This window comes from Porites lutea, chromosome 4 (genome assembly GCF_958299795.1).
Source record: "Porites lutea chromosome 4, jaPorLute2.1, whole genome shotgun sequence".
Taxonomy (NCBI): Eukaryota; Metazoa; Cnidaria; class Anthozoa; order Scleractinia; family Poritidae; genus Porites; species Porites lutea.
In genome coordinates this window covers 41,485,749-41,503,486 of record NC_133204.1, presented here as the reverse complement: position 1 = coordinate 41,503,486, position 17,738 = coordinate 41,485,749, and the positions used below count along the sequence as shown (strand labels likewise).

Genomic DNA, 17,738 nt, shown 5'->3' with positions numbered 1-17,738 from the left:
AAATGGCTCTTTTGGCTCTTGTTTCATTTCTCGCGCGGCCGAAACCAAGAATCCCGCTCCTCGGTCTTTCTTTGCTCCGAAACCAAACGGAAACGCTTGCTACGCAGGCTAGACGCACTTCGGAGCTTGAATTTATGCAAAATACTGTAGCAATTTTAATTCTCTCGTCGTACAGGCTAGGCCTCTTTCATGCACTTTGCATTTTGTATTCCTTTATGAGGGTTTTTCGCATACTACACTTACTGCTTAGAAATGTTAAAAGATAACGGAACAATTGACTCAAACACAAGAAACCATTATAAAGATATTCGTGAAAGAATATCACTTTATTTATTCGAGTATGCAATCTCAATTAAGAAGAGGTTTTATGCGAAAAAAAAAGAAGTTTGAAACTAAGTAAAATAAATGGTTTATAAAGTTAATGAAATCAAAATTCCAATAAAGGATGGAACCTAAACGACACAGTAGACGTAAAAAAAGAACGCGTCCCCTAAAGACCGATTAAGCAAATGGCTAAAAATTCAAGCCAAAAAACAAAAGAAATAAGGAAGAATGTAAGCATTAAAATGCTTATACGATAAAAATGATTGTACAGATATCATGAATGAATTAAGAACCTTGCATGTTACCACGTTTGATTCATAAAAAAAACGTCTGTCACCTCCCAACAACACCACCATAAGTTAATTCCCCTTTTAAGAGAGAAAAAAAAGGAAAGCAAACTATCTGTAAAACGCAAGCAAAAAATGTAAGCCTTGAAGAAAAAATACACACAAAAAGCAAAGAGCCCTATGAATTTTTCAAGAATGCTTTAAACTACTGGCCGTGGCCGCTTTAGCGTTGGGTATTGACAGCAGAATTTCCACGGACGCCAGATAGCTGATCTGAAGTAAAGCTAACCACAACTGAAGTCCTCCATCCTCGTGACACTGTGAAGGAAACCTCTGCCTTTGCTTCCTTCTTAGAAGCCACAGGTCCTCTGAAAAAAAAAAAAGAAAAAAAAAAGGAAAAATTGAAGTTTGAACGAGAGTTCATATAGATTTACTGCAAACTGAAGACAACGCAGCCAGTCAAATGAGGACGCGAAGACGTGCGGAAAGGAGTGATCTGGTGCTCAACTTGCCGTTCTACAAACAATCTCGTCCCCAGAGCTTTCGAGGTCCCTGGGGCTGACCAAAAGGATCGCAGCCTCAGGAAATGAGGTTGATCAACCAATTGCCAAGTCGTTTTGAATAATTGTGCGCGCCATCGTAACTGCCGTTGCGTTGTCTGCTAAATCTATAACTAGTAAGGTGGTTGACATTACAGCTGTCCCCGCTCTGTATGTTACGTTGTCACAGGGGTAAATTGCGCATGCACACTTGGTCTTTGTGTGGCTCTAATCTATGAAATAAACCTATTCCTCATAATAGGTGGGATAAAATTAAGCTGAAATCGCAAGATTTCATGCACTGATACAGGTCGACTTAAGCAGCTTTGATCAAAGCACTCTCAGACTGCATATTTCAACAGAAAGTACTTTCCTATATACGCGAGAGCTACTAGGATGCCTCCTTGGGATTTCGCCCTCTGGGCGAAATACCTGCGGGGGTAATAAATCGAAATTGTGAAAACAAAAGAGAAAGAAGTAATACCTAAAAGGTTTAAAATGGCACGTGCGTTGCGAGCATCGAAACAACTCTAAGCCAATCCGAATTCACCTGAACGCACTTCGACACTGAGTTCACAAGCGAGTTCCCTATTATCTTGCAAAAGTAAAAATTAAAAAACACTTTCCTCAACTAAAAAAACAAACAAACAAATTTTGCCTTGACCAACTAACTTTTTAGTAAAAAACCGCGACCAAAGAAATTTTCCGGTTAATAGAATATAAAGGCACCCACTGGCTTCAGAGCAAACTCAAGATTTTTCGTCCTGCAAGTCTTTCATTTCCCGTTCATTCCACATGTACAACTACCAAAGACTGCTAAAGTGTAAAGTGTGATTAATTTGCTGGTAAGTACTCATTGCAATCTCAAACCTTTAATTTAATTATCTGTACCCAGGGTGACTGAGCAAAGAATCTGGCTGAAATTAATTGCCATTACATCTTTCTCCGGACACCAATAACGGTCCGCAGTTCACATATATGATTTTCATATATTCATAATTTCATCATCATCCTTTAATGGATTTATCGCGAAACAATTCAACGAGCTGCTCCCAGTTGGCTTGTTAGCTTAATTGGCAGAGCGCTGCACCGGTATCGCAGAGGTCACGGGTTCGAATCCCATACAAGCCTGAATTTTTTTTTCAGGATTTCTTTCCCGCAACTGCAGAAGTTGTGTATACAACTGCGATGATCTTCCTTCAAGTAATTCTTCACTCCCCAGTTCATGATCACATATATGATTTTCATATATTAATAATTTCATTGTAAACAACACTAAAACGCTCTGAATACTCACGGGCAGTCAACTTCCATTGACTTAGGATACATCCCGCTGACCGAAAAATGGAACTTTCCATTTTTCAGGGGCACTGGCAACGAATTATTGAAGAACGCTTTAACATGCACCGAATCGCCTCTCTTTGCTGATTTCGGGGACACCTAAGAAGATTACACAAAAGAGAATTTATATAATGCCAGAAGAAGAAAATGGTCGCCCAATTACAAGAACCAAGGGCTAATAATCAAACTGAGTGCTTGACAAATACTTTATACTTTTAATAACATCTATAATTATTGATCTATAGTTCTCTAAGACCTCGTTTGTCTTCAGTCAGTTTGATGTGACTGCAACACCGTTTGCGTTCTGGGGGGAGTGGTTCAGTGCACTGCCTCATAAAAGGTATCAGAAGATCGCCTTGGAGGAATGGGTTGAATTCACTTTTTCACCCAAAAGAGATACCAATTCTACCCTCGTTCTACAGCTACGGTATGTTTTTCACAAAGTGGCTTGAGGCACACGAATAGAAAAACCCATCTGGAACCAGTGTATAACAAGACAAATTTATTGAGGCAAATAGTCACCGCCGTCTATTATTATATCCACCTCCGCAGACACAGAGGTCGAAAGACCGTCGCAGACCCTTAAATGTCAGGTGGAAGCCAGCTTAAATGATACAGCGATACTGATTAATTCGATAGTCATTTGGACTTTAAGTACTCCAAGCCGTATTATTCCACGGATATTAGGGAATTTAAGATTCGCTACGGAGGGATGCTACCACGGCGACATGACGTCAAAATCACTTCCGGTGACGTCACCACGCAAGTCGCAGTACGGTTTTCCCGCCAGCCGTAGCCTTGTTTTCTGGTGCAGCATATGCCGGTTAATAATCACGTATTTCGGAGTATGGAAATCAGGGCATTTCTTTTACCCGAAAACAAGGCTCAGCCGGCGGGAAAGCCTTACTGCAACTCGGGTGGTGACGTCACTGGAGGTGATTTTGAGGTCATGTCGCCGTAGTAGCACCTCTCCGTAGAAAATTCAGGGTTAAGACCAGTAACACCGTCATTCCTATAGGGGGAGGGGGGGGGGGGGGGGGGGGGGTCTTACCGTAACGGTCATTGTCGGTTTTCTCATTTCCACCACATCTTGGGTAGCGAACCTCTGTTCCGTCTCCGCGACCGTTCCTTTGACGAACAGCTTAATGTTTCCGTCTGCCGCTAACTTTCCAATGTAGTCTGCGGCTGCGATCTTTAAAATCACGCTTTTTTCTAGGGGATAAACATAAATATTAAACGTAATTACCAACCTTCCATACAGCTACATATACCTAAGATTAAGGATTTTCCGTTTTTCGCATAACACATCAATTTTGAGGAGAAATTAGTAAGTAAGCGTTTTCGATGTACGTATTTTGAAAGATATTGATAATCAAATTCGGTTACATGATATAGCTAGTTTTGCCAGAGTATAATACCATCAACTGACGTGATACAACTCACTTTGACTCTGAAGATGACTACTGCAGAGGTTGTCGAAACGTCAGTCACTGTCAACAACAACAGTCCTATTCAGGACTACGTTCACCCGGACGATCAAACTCAACCTCCTTTTGAAATGACTCCTGGGTTCAAACCTTTCATAGCTAGAAACTGTTTTCTCCGCAGCGCGCTCTATTAGGCCATATGTACACTCCTGAGGGGTGGTACTTCCAGACAAATTGGGTGGGGGTGTGCAGCACGCTTCCTGAAACCCTTCCCCTATTTCAGACAAAAATCTGTGATTTTCCCTGCCCTATTTCAGACCTAATCAAAAATTTGATACCCTATTTGAGACCAGACCCTTAAATCAATACCCTATTTCAGACCTGCCTTATCATTAGTTCCCTGGGTCAGACCAATGTTAAAGGTAATGTTTATCAGTACGCTTTTATTAAGTAGTATACAAAACTGTACAAAGTTTCGAGCTTAAAATTCCACACTATGAAGCAGGTTGCATAACGGGCTTTTATAAATACAGAAAACGTGCTTACCTAAGGACTAGAGTTCACAAACCATAACCCCATTTCAGACCAAAACGGCTAATTAGTGAAATCCAACTAGTGGTCTACAATAAATGCTGCGTTCTAAATGGTTGAGCTACCACTAGGCTTTATGTTATAGCCCACTAGTAGCGAAAAGCGCTGGCTTTTTGGCGGCAAAAAATGATTTACAGTACTTTCCGAGGCGGGGCAAAGAAAAAAATTGTGATTCTTGGGAAACAAAATTAACCAGTTTCTCCAAGGACCAAACATGAAGTGATTTGTTATATATCCCACAACAAACCTTTACACTTTCTATCGCCCCCCTCCCGCTCTCTCCCCCCCGCCCCCCGTGTCCCTGTTAACAGGGTGTGACTGTACCTTCTTTCCCAGCAAGATGCAAAGTTTCTTTTTTCTGCTTAAGTCCTCTGGCTGGCATTCCTGTGTAGAAAGCTAAACACGAAGTGATGTTCAACTTCACAGTTCTCGTTTCGTTGGACTCGTTCTGCACCACGACTTTGACATCAAAGCTGTCTCCGATATCGATATCGTCAGCAACTTGCAAAGAAAACTGCACGTCCTCTTTGTCTGCCTTGTAAATGTCGAACTCTCTTCGGGTGCTAAACTTGTTAGCGAATTCAACAGCATCCCTTTCCTTTTGGGAGCCTGTTAACAGGACACAAGCGCGCGTGTAAATTGAGAGGGTCGAGTACAATATTAGCAGTTTAAACAAATGTCGTATCGTATGGGAATCGGCCCTTTTTTCAACGCTTCGCTTTCTTCCCTCAGGTAATAGAGAGAAGTGTGACGTCACGTAACCATGGTAGCAGAATTTCTGGATTACAACAATAGCGAGCTTAAGCAACGACGACCGCGACGGCAACGAAAACGGGTAAAAAGCAATAGAGCGATTTTCGTATGAACGGAAATAGGGCGATTTGATTGGTTTATCGAACGGATACAAACGCGATAGGCTTTTGGTTGGTTGAGCGAACGCTCGGCTGAAAAAACTTCATGCCCGAGAACTTTCTAGAAATTAATCGATACTTCACTTTGACGTGATACAGCAACACGATTGGCCAATCGAACGATGCCTTCTCCATATTAGGTTTTTTTTGGCGGGAAAACGAAGATGCCATGTTTTGATCTTTTCATTCATTGGCTGATAAAACGAATAACGAACACTTACGGAAACCATTTTTCAAGGTCATACGAAAATCGCTCTACTCAGGAGCCCATCAAATTTGATGGGCTCCTGCTCTAGTTTAATAAAGCAAAACAACAACTTTGCACGTGCATCACGCTTTTTTGTACATTTCTTAGCCGTCGTTTCACGAATGCGACCTGAAACTTCCTAATTTAACACGACCGCTTTATGAAGTAAGAGAACACAACACAAAAATTTCCTTTTTTTCTTCTAAAGCTAGATACGGTCCTTGCGGATTCAACTCCAGAATATTTCGCCAACATTTGACAAATTAAATGAAAATGAATATGAGCGATGAAGCTAATCGGCGTCCATATTTCTTTGCCATATTCTTAAACTGACCGCAGTTACTCATCAAAAAATGACCAGGCCTTGTAAATTCAAGGAGAATTAGCAACAGGCTGCGCTTCACTATAAAGAACTATGCTAAAAACGATCATCATTTTCACCACCACCACCATAATCATCATCATCATCATCATCAGCATCATCACCACTCAGTGTTTCATCACCAGCACCATGATCACCATCACCATCGTCATCTTCATCATCATCATCATCATAAACATCATTACAATCATCATCATCATCATCATCAACACCACCACCAAAACCCCCACAGTTTAAATGCTAAACCGAGAAAAAATAAAATAACTGAATTTACCTTCTGGATGTTTGTAACCGCTGGTCACATCAAGCCTCGCGCTAGAACCCGGCATTTTGGTACTGATACACTTGCCAATGCTATTTTTATGGATGTCATACGCCTTCATGGACCCATCATCATCATCAACCTCCCAATAGACGCTATCACCGTTCACTTCAGCAAATATGAAGCCAGTATCATACGGTAGATACACCTCTCCATTCTTAATTGCGTTCACGGAAGCCGGGCCACAGCGGAACACACCTGAGAGAAATAAAACGAAAGTACTGAACATCAGCCACAATAGAGAGGAGACGTTTGACGTCACGTTACCATGGTAGCAAAATTGCTGGATCTTAACATTCCTTCGTGACAGAGACGACCATTTGCATTGTAGAACGATGGAAGAGAATTAGTATGGACTACCGTTTTGTTCCTTAGTGCAATCAGGCACAGTAAAGTCATACATGTCACTTTTTTTGTTTTTTTTTCCCGCATTATTTGCAGGACCAAGGTTTGATCCAGAAAATGTTGTTACAATGGCAACGTGACGAAACGAGTTCTCAGAAGGGTCAGTTTCTTATGACAGTGGAGGTTTCTTTTAAGAAACAGGATGAAAATACATACCTTCACTTGTCTCTTGGGGCGTGGCATCGTGCGCTTGCCATCCATCATGTCCGTCTGGTAAATCAGTGCGCTTGAACCATGACTCGTTCCAGACGTGAAAGTTCCTGAGAATGACCCCGTGAGAGGTAAATTATTTCTGACTTCCTGTCCATTAAGAGGAAAACCTTAAGCCTCAACAACTAGTGTTGTTTTATCAGTTTTTACCAGTGCAGATTTTTTTAATCGCATTTGCTGTGTACAAGTATAGATAATCGGGGGTGACAAGCATCTAGATGAGTGCTGAAATATATCTCAACTATAAGTTAAGCTGTGGCGATTTCTTAACTATCATCTAAAATTTTAGCCCATTTTGTAGCTGTTAGGAAATTCTAAAGATCTTCGATCTCTTTGGTTGAACAAAACGTCATTTCCCAGCTGACGGTAAACGTTTTTCATAATTCTCATCTTTTGAGTTGAGCCAAATTGACCAATCAAAGAGTCATTAAACGAGATTGAAAAAAGGAGGGAGAGGCAGAAAAAGGAAACGATAACTCTGCTAATTGGGATCTCACCAGATGGAGTCATCGAGATCGTTCAAAGGATTCCCTTCTTCGTCAAAATGAAAGTCGATAGTCATGCTGCCGTCCGTGTCGTGGGCTGACTCAAAGTTTGTCACGCTACGGGTGGGTAGACCCAGTGCTCGCAACACTGATAAAAGAGAAAGAATATGTTTATGTACGGAATACAAATTAAAATAGATAAATAAATAAATACGTTGATCTAGTTAAGAAAAGACATGAGAAGATTGTTCTTAGTTCTTGTAAAGTTTCCATCGAAAATACTACAACTCTTAAGACAAAAGGCCGCCCATGTTCTAGTTTGAAGGAGTTCGCGGCTCGTTTAACATTGGAATCTGGTATCATCATAGTCACCATCACTTGCATCATCATCGATACTTTGAATTGGCAAACTGCGAACTGTGTGGCTTCAGCCATGTTAACCGTTTTATGCTGAAGGCGGTCTCCACGTTCTTTTTAACGCACGTTTCAGGTACTGATGTATCCTAAGCTTTTATAAGCTAAACGCCAGTTCCCTCTTTTCGTCCGATTGTCCGCACAACATGTGGACAACCGTTCTTTTAAATACTCACATGTTGTGACCAATCCAGAGAAGACCCAGCATTGTCCGTACTTCACATTGAACTTCCTCTTCCAAAACTTTTCTAATATTTCCACACTTCCGGTCCAAGCGGTTGGCTCGGTAGAGTTTTTGGGGTATGTCTCCGTCCAACGACCAAACAGGATGCCCCCATCGCTGTCATCGTAATTAGCCTACATGAAGAATTCACAAGAAGGCTTACCGTATAAGACCAAGTTGAAGTATCGTTAAAAGTTATGGTAAGGGTACGATCACCTGTTACAGATGTATGAGTTAATGAAAGATAGCATATTAGATGTGTGCTTAAATTTGTTCGGAAATTTGGCGGGTCCGCGTGGTAGCGTAGTAGTAAGTTAGAGAACTTGAATGTGCTTTAGCTTTTGTCTCCTGTTTTGCAACCATGCACACAAGCCTGTGTACGTGCAAATCGCTTCATTTTTCGGTGCTGTGTTTTATGCCTGCGTCTCTGTGAAGCAGCTGCTATTTTAGCACAATTTTTTTTAACATCCACTCTAACTCAGCTTGACGGATATGAGACGTGGTCCTCGCATTGACTCTCCTTAACGGCAAGGATACTGAGCCACACTTGTAAAGCCTATCAGCACCAATCGGTCAGTATAACCTGGATACCAGTCCTTTACAAACACAACCAGCGATGTTGTAGACACAAAACAACAATTCCTCATTGATCGGGTGCCTTTCTAAGGAAAGGTCAAGTGAGATTCTAATACTTACCATGGCTGAGATAACTCGCACCACAGAGACTGGACTAGCCCTTCCAAATGGAGATAGATTTGCCTTATTCAGAAGCCAAAGGGCACAATCAAGAGCGACATCTTCAAACTAGCAAGGAGAAAAAATATTAACAAACGTCGACGTAAGAAACATGTCACAGAAACAAAGAATACTTGACTGTATTCCAGGTATATTAGGTTTAATAATGAAATTTAGGGAGAGGCATGCCCATCTAAAAAAAACAGTCAAAGTAAATGGCTGGCGAACAGCCGAGTACTGTGACTGTCGGTTTTTTTATGGAGGTGTCCATGCGTCTTATAGGGTTCCCTGGTTAACAACGGTCCCAAAAGTGACCAACATTAATAGAGACGGGGGCCTTATTAAATTTAGAAGAGACGATGGTATCAGTTCTCCATATAAAAAGAACTAGACTACAAATGGAGGTCATGCAGCCCAGGATCAGAAACAAATCCGAATTATCTCTCGGATCAGTCCACATGAAGTTTTACTGTCTTGATTGATTAATACAGTCTATCATTTATTAGTGATTCAGAAGAATAATTAACGGAGGGTAGGGGGCGGGGGGACTTAGTAACTTTCTTTCGCTGAAAAGGGGGGGGGGTGCTTATTAGCGGGAGGGGGCTTATTTGAGAGGGGGGAGGCCTTATAGAGGATTTACGGTAATTTTCTTCTAACAACTTCAATGCATCAAAAAGAGATAAGGGTTCTGACAATCATGAATGTATGGAGATCAGTCTGGAGAATTTTACGTGGATATTGGGGCTTAAAGGATTGTAATTGTAATTGTAATTGTAATTTGTTTACCCACGGATCACTAAGGAGTTCATAAGAACTCGTTGAAACGTGTCCGTGCGTTCCAGATCGAATTGGAATTTGAAAGTGTTGGTTTTTAAGGAGGGGGGAAAACCGGAGTACCCGGAGAAAAACCTCTCGGAGCAAGGGAGAGAACCAACAACAAACTCAACTCACATATGGCGTCAACGCCAGGATTCGAACCCGGGCCACATTGGTGGGAGGCGAGCGCTCTCACCACTGCGCCACCCTTGCTCCCCCAAGAGAGTTGACTGTAGCCTTTTGGACCATTGGGAATTAGCGCTCTATAAATATTGTATATTGTATTGTATTTACCTGACCAAAGTTCCAAGGCATTCCCGTATTATGCCTGGCACTCCCCTCCCAGATGTTACCAGTATCAGCTAAGACGTATTCATTCCGCTCCACATCGTTTTCCATGTACACTGCGTCATCTGAAGATACAAAAGCAACGGAAAAGGATCAAACGGTGAGTATTGTGAAGAGAACTGGTGATAAGTTTAAATAATCTGACACCGACGATCTCATTTTATCACAGTACAGCTGTACGCATACATCTTTAAGAGAATGAACTTCTTATGCTAAAAGGTGTTCGTTACACAGTGGTTAGTCACAATGAAGTTTTACTGGCTGAAGTTATAAGACAGTATGGTTGTCACTAACCTTTGCACCAAGCATTAAACAGAACGCACATTTTATCGTCATCCTTGTATCTAAACACCAATTTACTTCCGTCGGCGTCCTTCATTATGGTCTCTACGAACACCTCGTATTGACCAATCATAGCTTTCGCTGAAGGCATGACAGTGAAACGCGCGGTTTTACCGCTGACCTGCTTGACTTTTATTCCCCACTGGGTGGTAGAAAGGGTTTGGCGGAGCAAGGCGCGGATAACAGAACCCTTGCTTTCCTGCGGGCGTCTCCCTATAAGACCAATTTGGAAAAAAAGAGATTGTAAAGAATTGGAAATTTTATTTGAATTTGAGCGTTTGGGCCTTCTAGAAAATCTGGTTGGCCCACAGCAATGTGGGAAAGAGAGGACAAGATAAACTGTACGTGTGTACAGCGTCGTTGTAGTTTCGTTAAAGAGCGTCACAAAAAAAATATTCTTTTGAATTCAACGCCGGAAAAGTGGGATTGTCTAACACCTGAATTGTTTAGCTAACTATAACCTGCTGCTCTTTACTTACACACAGATGTAAAATAAACTAGCCTGTTCTAGGCTGTAAGATAGTAGGGAGAGCGTAACGAGAAAAGTTGGGCCAAAACCACCTTCTTCCCGCCCTTTTTCGCTCGCTCGGTTTTTCTTTGCACGCCTGCCTTGTTTGCTCGTATGCACTGACCAAGAGCCTGGCAACGCTTAAAGTGTTCAATTTGTGGGGACGGGCCAAGTAAAATGAGCAGGAAACAACAGCGAGGTGGTGGGGGTAGGGAGAGAAGGTGAAGGAACCTTCATCCTCTCTCCCTTCTCCTTTCTTCTGCTTTCCACACCCCCGCCCCCTCCACTCTCCATTTTGCGCCATTCTCCTGAACGCCTGGAACAAGCATGTGGTCATCTTTTCTCAACAGAAGTGAAAACTACGACATCGAGGAGAAATCAAATGCTGTTGATCTCTTTGCAAGAGATCAAGAAAGAGCCTAAAAAAACTGTTCTTTAGTTTGATATAGTTACCAGTACGGTGGACGTTTGCGTGACCTACTGGCCGCAGACCGTCTGTTTACTGACCTGAGCAAACTTTAAACTTGGGTAGTTGATTATGCACCCAGTACCCATACTTTTCGTTCAATCTTGCGCGTTCGTAACCTTTGCTTAGGTTGAGAATCGTGTTTCATATATGAGCAGGAGCCCATTTGAGATAATGGTTTTAATAATTACATAAATAAAAGATTGAAACGCAGGCTTATGAAACAAACCTGTTACAAACTGTAGAACAACGACGTCAGAATCCGGCTTGTACTCTCTGTTAAACTTCACAGTGACTTCAAATTCCTGACCTCTCCTGATGATCAGCTGCTGTTCATGTTCGTAGTCCTCAGTCCTATGAGCCTTGCGGTTTTGTTCTACGTGGAAATCCACTTCCTCCGGTTTCAGCTGAGATGCTGTTAATATAGTAAAAACATTACTACATAACTGTATATTGATTATCGAATCAAGACCTAATGTATCACAGTCACGTGGTTTTAACATTGCTTTGTGCTGGCCATATGTTGCTTAAAGTACAGTGTATGATTAGCCTAACGCCTTATGTTTCATAGAAAGGGCGAAAAAACGGGTAGAATCCTAGTCAGGAACAACATGATTAACACCATTACCGTCACGTGGCTTTTGGGGTGGAGTCATACTGGAGCTGAATTGCATTCAGAGCGTTTCATTCCCTTCAGCGCTTTCATTCTATACTCTAGCCGAGTCTATGGTCTTTTAGTAAAATCCAACTAGTGGTGTATTATCAATGTTTCGCTCTGATTGGTTGAGCTACTACTATATGTTATAGCCCGCTAGTAGCGAAAAGCGCCGGCAAAAAAGGAATAAAGTCTAGCTTTAATTAGCTAAAGTTGTTTTTCCTGATATCTTTGACCAACTAGTTCGATTTTACTAAAACAATTATTTCCCTCGCCCTCATGGCCTCTGAGTGAAAAGCCCGTGAGGCCGCTATTGACTCAGAGCCCATTCGGGCTCGAGGAATAATTGTTAAATACTGCCATGTGAGACCATGGCTGTATAATATTATTATTACTGACGGACAACTCTCTTGGTGCCTAATGATATAATCGCACTATTTGTACCTCTGCAACAAAAACATCGCTGTAATACAGACACTATGTTCTTCATCGGGATATTTATCGTCATACCTTGGGGTTTCTTCTTGCCGATCTTTAGAGCCTTGTTCAAAGCTCTAAACTTGTCGTCAGACAACACCTTTGTCCTCCCTTCCAAACCGTCACTGGCACCCATTTTGGACATCGCATGGATTCTCGAGTCAACACTAACAAAAAAGAGTTACCTTAGAAATTTGTAACATACGGTTTTGGTGGTTCTTTGCCTTAGCTTACCACGTGCAGAAACAAATCAGCGAAAAAGAAATGAAACCAAACAAACATAAAACAAAATCATCGAACTTCACATGAAAGTGAATTGAAACTAAAATGGCATTTGCGAATGTCGGGATCGTTTGTAAGGCTACAGTAAAACAGCCATCATAAAAATGCAACTTGTTTGGTAAGTACTGTAATTGTGACATTGCTGCAAAACGAGTCGTGTGTTCCGATTGGATAAAATTACTCAGGAGTCACGCCATACACATGAGTTAGGTCATTTGCTGCATAACAAGTTAATATGCCTTGGGCCGCGGTACTTCAAATGCACAACATGTGCAGATTTTATTGCAAATGATAGAACTACTCTCAACTTTCTGCAACACATTAACTTTTCGCAACGTGCAACAACCTGAATTGCCGCATGACTGATTTCATTCGTGGGTGGTTAGAATCGCAACATCGCTTTTCAGCTTGTTTTGCACTGAGCAATGTTTCAAAGCAACTGAGTTGCACGTTTTTATTGACCATTCTACTGTACCTAAAGCTTACACTAGATAACGGCTTTGATCAGGTGGTTAAACTCGCAACATCGCTTTTCAGCTTGTTTTGCACTGAGCAATGTTTCAAAGCAACTGAGTTGCACGTTTTTATTGACCATTCTACTGTACTTAAAACTTACACTACATAACGGCTTTGATCAGGTGGTTAAACTCGCAACATCGCTTTTCAGCTTGTTTTGCACTAAGCAATGTTTCAAAGCAACTGAGTTGCACGTTTTTATTGACCATTCTACTGTACGGAAAGCTTACACTACATAACGGCTTTGATCACAAGATGAGAAAATTTTTAGGTCTTATTTTTTAAGGGCGTGATTTCCGTTTAATAAGGAGCGTTCCAGGAAACTAAGAAATAGACACCATCTCCCCACCACAACCGCCACCGCCCCGTAAATTCGTAGAACATCATTGATTGCATCAGGTCCCTTACAAAAACTAATAAATATGGACAATAATAAACTTAAGAAGCTTACTAGATTACAGAATAGAGACAAGGAGTGATTAAAGACTTAATTTTCATAAATTAGTTAGAACTTTGAAATTCTCTTACTATTCGTCCTGTCCAGAGTCAGCAGCTGTCCTTCGTCGTTTAGGCCTGTTAAAAAATGAACAAAAGGGAATCACAGTCTAGTCCAAGTAGCCTGCAAGCAAGGTCTGAATTTGGGGGAGTCGCGAGACATCAAGCGAGAACTGCACTCGAAAGGAGACACGAGTGCTTAGCCGCTCTCGCGCGAGTTCTCTAGAGACTCGCTTCTCGCAGGCTAAAATTCAAGATGACCATGTTATTGTAGTGAATGTTATAAGTATATTATCGTTTCCGAGAGAAACCCCCGCGGGCCATGATGAACAAGGGGCTCTGGGGATGAGTATGAATTAAGTGAGAACACTGTCTCTACTCAAGCGCGGTTTACACAACGAACGTTTTGGGAACCACTCTGGACAACAGTGCCTCAATGTTAGGTCCGTGAAATGTCCTTTTACACGGCAAATTGAATATTGTCTCGATTTTAGGGTACCGCTATATTTTCATGAGCACTGTTAACAATAGAGAGGTGAAGTCGTTACGTCGTAAACGAAAAGCTACTGAAAACGTCAGGTATGTTTTATCGTCTTAGAAAAAACTAAGAAAAACCTTAGAGGGGGCGGGGGTGAGGGTGTGGTTGCCACCCCCCTCGTACGTCCGTACGTCCGAGGGTTAATATGTAAAAATCTGAGGCAGACAGCTTTCGATCAGGTCCAATTTTTGAAGCAAGAACCAGCTTACAAAAACTGAGAAGGACCGGATCCTTATAAAAGATCTAATCAGCAATAAGTGTAAATATAAAACAAAAGAAGCAAGGCTGATTTTACAGTCGGGAATATATATATATATTTATTACATTTGGAAACTAGGCTTCACACTCAAATTCACTTTCTCCGAGGATGCCTCCCAAGCAGACATTCTCAACCTCGTTCGCGAAAGGGCACGAGCGGGAGAGTGTCGAGACATCCTTTCGGCTTCGTCACACGTTCCTATCTGGCCTCCGGCCATAAAGCTTATTGACTGATATAGCGTATTATGTAAATATCAACAGCATCGGGTCGTCAAGATGGGATATAAGTAGATTTATAATCCAGTCTCAATTGTTGCTCTTACACGCAAATCTGCGCGGGAGGCTTCTTCACTTTTACGGTTATCGCGAAAGTCTCTCTAGCTTTAGTGTGTGGCGAGTAAACTTTCATAATCTTATGTAAGTCTTTGATGTCAAGTACAAATAATACACCGTATTCAGTGACGCGTAAAACCTGCCTAGACTTGAGCCGCACCCTTCTAGCTATTGTCACGGTCGCCAAAAATTGAAAACTGGTCGCCCGGAGCCAAGAAACGAGACCAAATCGTTCAATTATAAAGAAATTCAGAAGGCAAACGTAACATCCTCCCTCCACTTTTAAATCTGTCATGACTGATACAACTTTTCATGAATAATGTACTTATTACTTAGTACAGCCCGGCTGTACACAGGCTAGTTTCACTTTTGTAAACCCAGTCACTGAACCATTCCAATAGACCAAATGTGAACACAGGTGACAAGGGCGGAAATAACTTTTCAAATAAACATTTAGATGCTTGAGACAGAAAACAAAAAATGGCCTGTTAGAGAACATTTTGCAGAGCCATAACTGGTTCCTGTACATTTAAGATGCGCTTAAAACCGGGAAACCCCGCAGCCGTTAACCATGCGGCAATTTGCATATATAACTGAAAGCAGAGTATGAATCAGACTTGCCTACAAGTCGAGCTCAATTTTTTTCACGAGAGCGAAGTGCGAGTGTTAGATTTTTTACATCGAGAGCTTGGTAAATAAGTGAGGGAAAAGGTTTCTAAAATCTAAATGCAATCGATAAAGAGAGAAGCGAGAATGGACCATTTATATGATGCTAAATTGCAAGCCTATGAATATTGCTGAACAACTAAAGTAAATACGCGGACATTTAATAATAAAATACTTAAATACTTACGCTGGACTGCTTGCAGGAGATTTTGGAGGTTTTCCTGAGCTACCTCCTGACCTACGAGTGCTTCTTCGTGGCATTCTCTATTAGTCTTTTAAAACCTCTTTCTCGGATTTGCTCGCGACTAGGAGCACACTCTCTAAAAGCTGAAGCGACGCTTTTCACGCAACGAGGCTCACATGTACGTGACAAAAGAATAAATAGTGGCTGCGAGGCAAGTTCAATTGAATTTACCGACGGTGGTACTCTATCAGGTTTTCATGGACGCTTTCCATTCAACAAAAATTCCGGTTTGAAATTTCGGAAACTTCACGTGCTCAATGGAACGGTACATTCTGGTTGCACAGACCCGACCCAAGCCACCGCGCGTTTTGTTATTGTGGCTTCTCAGCACTTCACAGCGGTCAAACGAGTGAAATTTGCACAAGTTAAGCGAAATACTTCAAAGTTAAGGTTGCTACTTTCACTATCGAAAGTTTAGGGTATTACCAACATCCTGTTAGTTTACTAAACTTTTTAAAAGTTCACTAAAAAAGTTCTAAGAGATTGAAAACCGATGCTGACGTTATTATCGACGCCATTTTCAAACATGATTCTCTTTTAGCGCGAAGCGTTTTCAGCGAAAAAAGCTCAACATTTTGAGAAAAATGGAAAGATAGTTATGTTGAATAACTTATTTACACATCTTTGCCCATTTTTCTCTAACTGGTAAATGAAATCCCAGCAATAAAAAACAAAAATAACGGTTTAGACGTTTGACCGCGGTGATTCTCAGCACACTCATAAAGAGAAAAGTAAATACTGTTTCTATCCTAAAGAACACTCGACTGTCGAAAAGGGGCGGTGGAAAACTAAAGGCGGAGGAATCCTATTTCGTATAGAAAGCCTATGAATGTAAGTGAAGGTAAAAAATTATTGTGAATTGAAGCGATACGTTTCTCAGAATATTCGAACGATTCGAAGCAATTCCTGGAACTGTACGGTAAATAAATTCGGTGTTTTAGCCAATTTGTATTCAGCCAGGCTTTGTTGTATTCATTTCAGCTTAATTGATAAATTGCTTTAGTTCAATATCGTCGACAGGTTTCAGACAACGCTGATTCTCACGGACTTTTATACAATTGTAGCTTGATTTCACACACTTTTTTCACCTACGTGTCGTGTTGCGTCAGTTATTTGACACTGTTAATGGCAAATATCAAAAATCCGAAAAAAATTGCAACTGATTCAAACTATTTGAGATGTCATGCTTTACTCACAGCACTTCACTTTCCATTGGAAATTACTTGGTCTTGTAAGCAGGATAGAAAAGAGCGGTACTGGGGACAACAATTTTGGCAAATGGAAATGGAGGGCGCGATCCATTCAACCAAAGTTTCCGGAAATTCCGGTCCAAAACTCAATGGATCGGTTCGGTCCAACCGGAAAAGTTTCGAAAAAAATGGTCCACCTTTTGAGGTGGTCCTCTTTTCCCGGTCGGACCGGTCTGAATTTTGGTTGAATGGATCGCGCCCAGACATTTCGGTCCGACCGACCGAAATGACCAGACCGGTCACAGTGGACCACCTTCAAAGCTGGTCCCGTATATTCCGGTCGGACCAAACCGAAATGGTCCGTTCCATTTGATGTACCAACCGAAATTACCGGAATTTTGGGTTGAATGGAAAGCGCCCTTTGTCCCGGTTTTTATCTCCCATAATAGTATATTTTGTTTCTGAAATGTTAACTGTCGGACTTATCTTCAGCTATCCTGTGTGGCCGAAGCGTAAAAAATAGGAAGGAGAAAGATGGGTCTAGCGCCGGCTCGATGCTTTTCGGCTTTCGACCGGCTTGCCGGCTTGCGCGTCGCGGAAGAAAATAATTAGGAGCGAGGGCTGGAACCCACTGAGATGGAAGTAATTCAGGGCAAGAGCCATAATAGGCCTATTATGGCTCTTGTTCAGGGTTATTCAAGAGAAAATTCAGGAGAGGAGACTGAAAATTAGTGCACCAAGCTTTAAGGGAAGTGCACGCA

The 17,738-nt window shown here is 41.6% G+C and overlaps 1 protein-coding gene across 1 annotated transcript; it reads right to left on the bottom strand.

Annotated features, from left to right (window-relative positions):
- Positions 1–291: 291 nt before the first annotated feature.
- Positions 292–16,000, bottom strand: LOC140933623 (protein-glutamine gamma-glutamyltransferase K-like). Its single transcript, XM_073383228.1, has 15 exons — positions 15,731–16,000; positions 13,782–13,826; positions 12,489–12,622; positions 11,553–11,738; positions 10,302–10,562; positions 9,954–10,072; positions 8,805–8,912; positions 8,062–8,242; positions 7,484–7,619; positions 6,933–7,036; positions 6,324–6,569; positions 4,834–5,118; positions 3,543–3,703; positions 2,448–2,590; positions 292–979 (listed from the first exon to the last, which is right to left on the bottom strand). The coding sequence occupies exons 1-15, from the start codon at positions 15,802–15,804 to the stop codon at positions 835–837; spliced, it is 2,328 nt and encodes a 775-aa protein (XP_073239329.1). The 5' UTR covers positions 15,805–16,000; the 3' UTR covers positions 292–834.
- Positions 16,001–17,738: the final 1,738 nt, after the last annotated feature.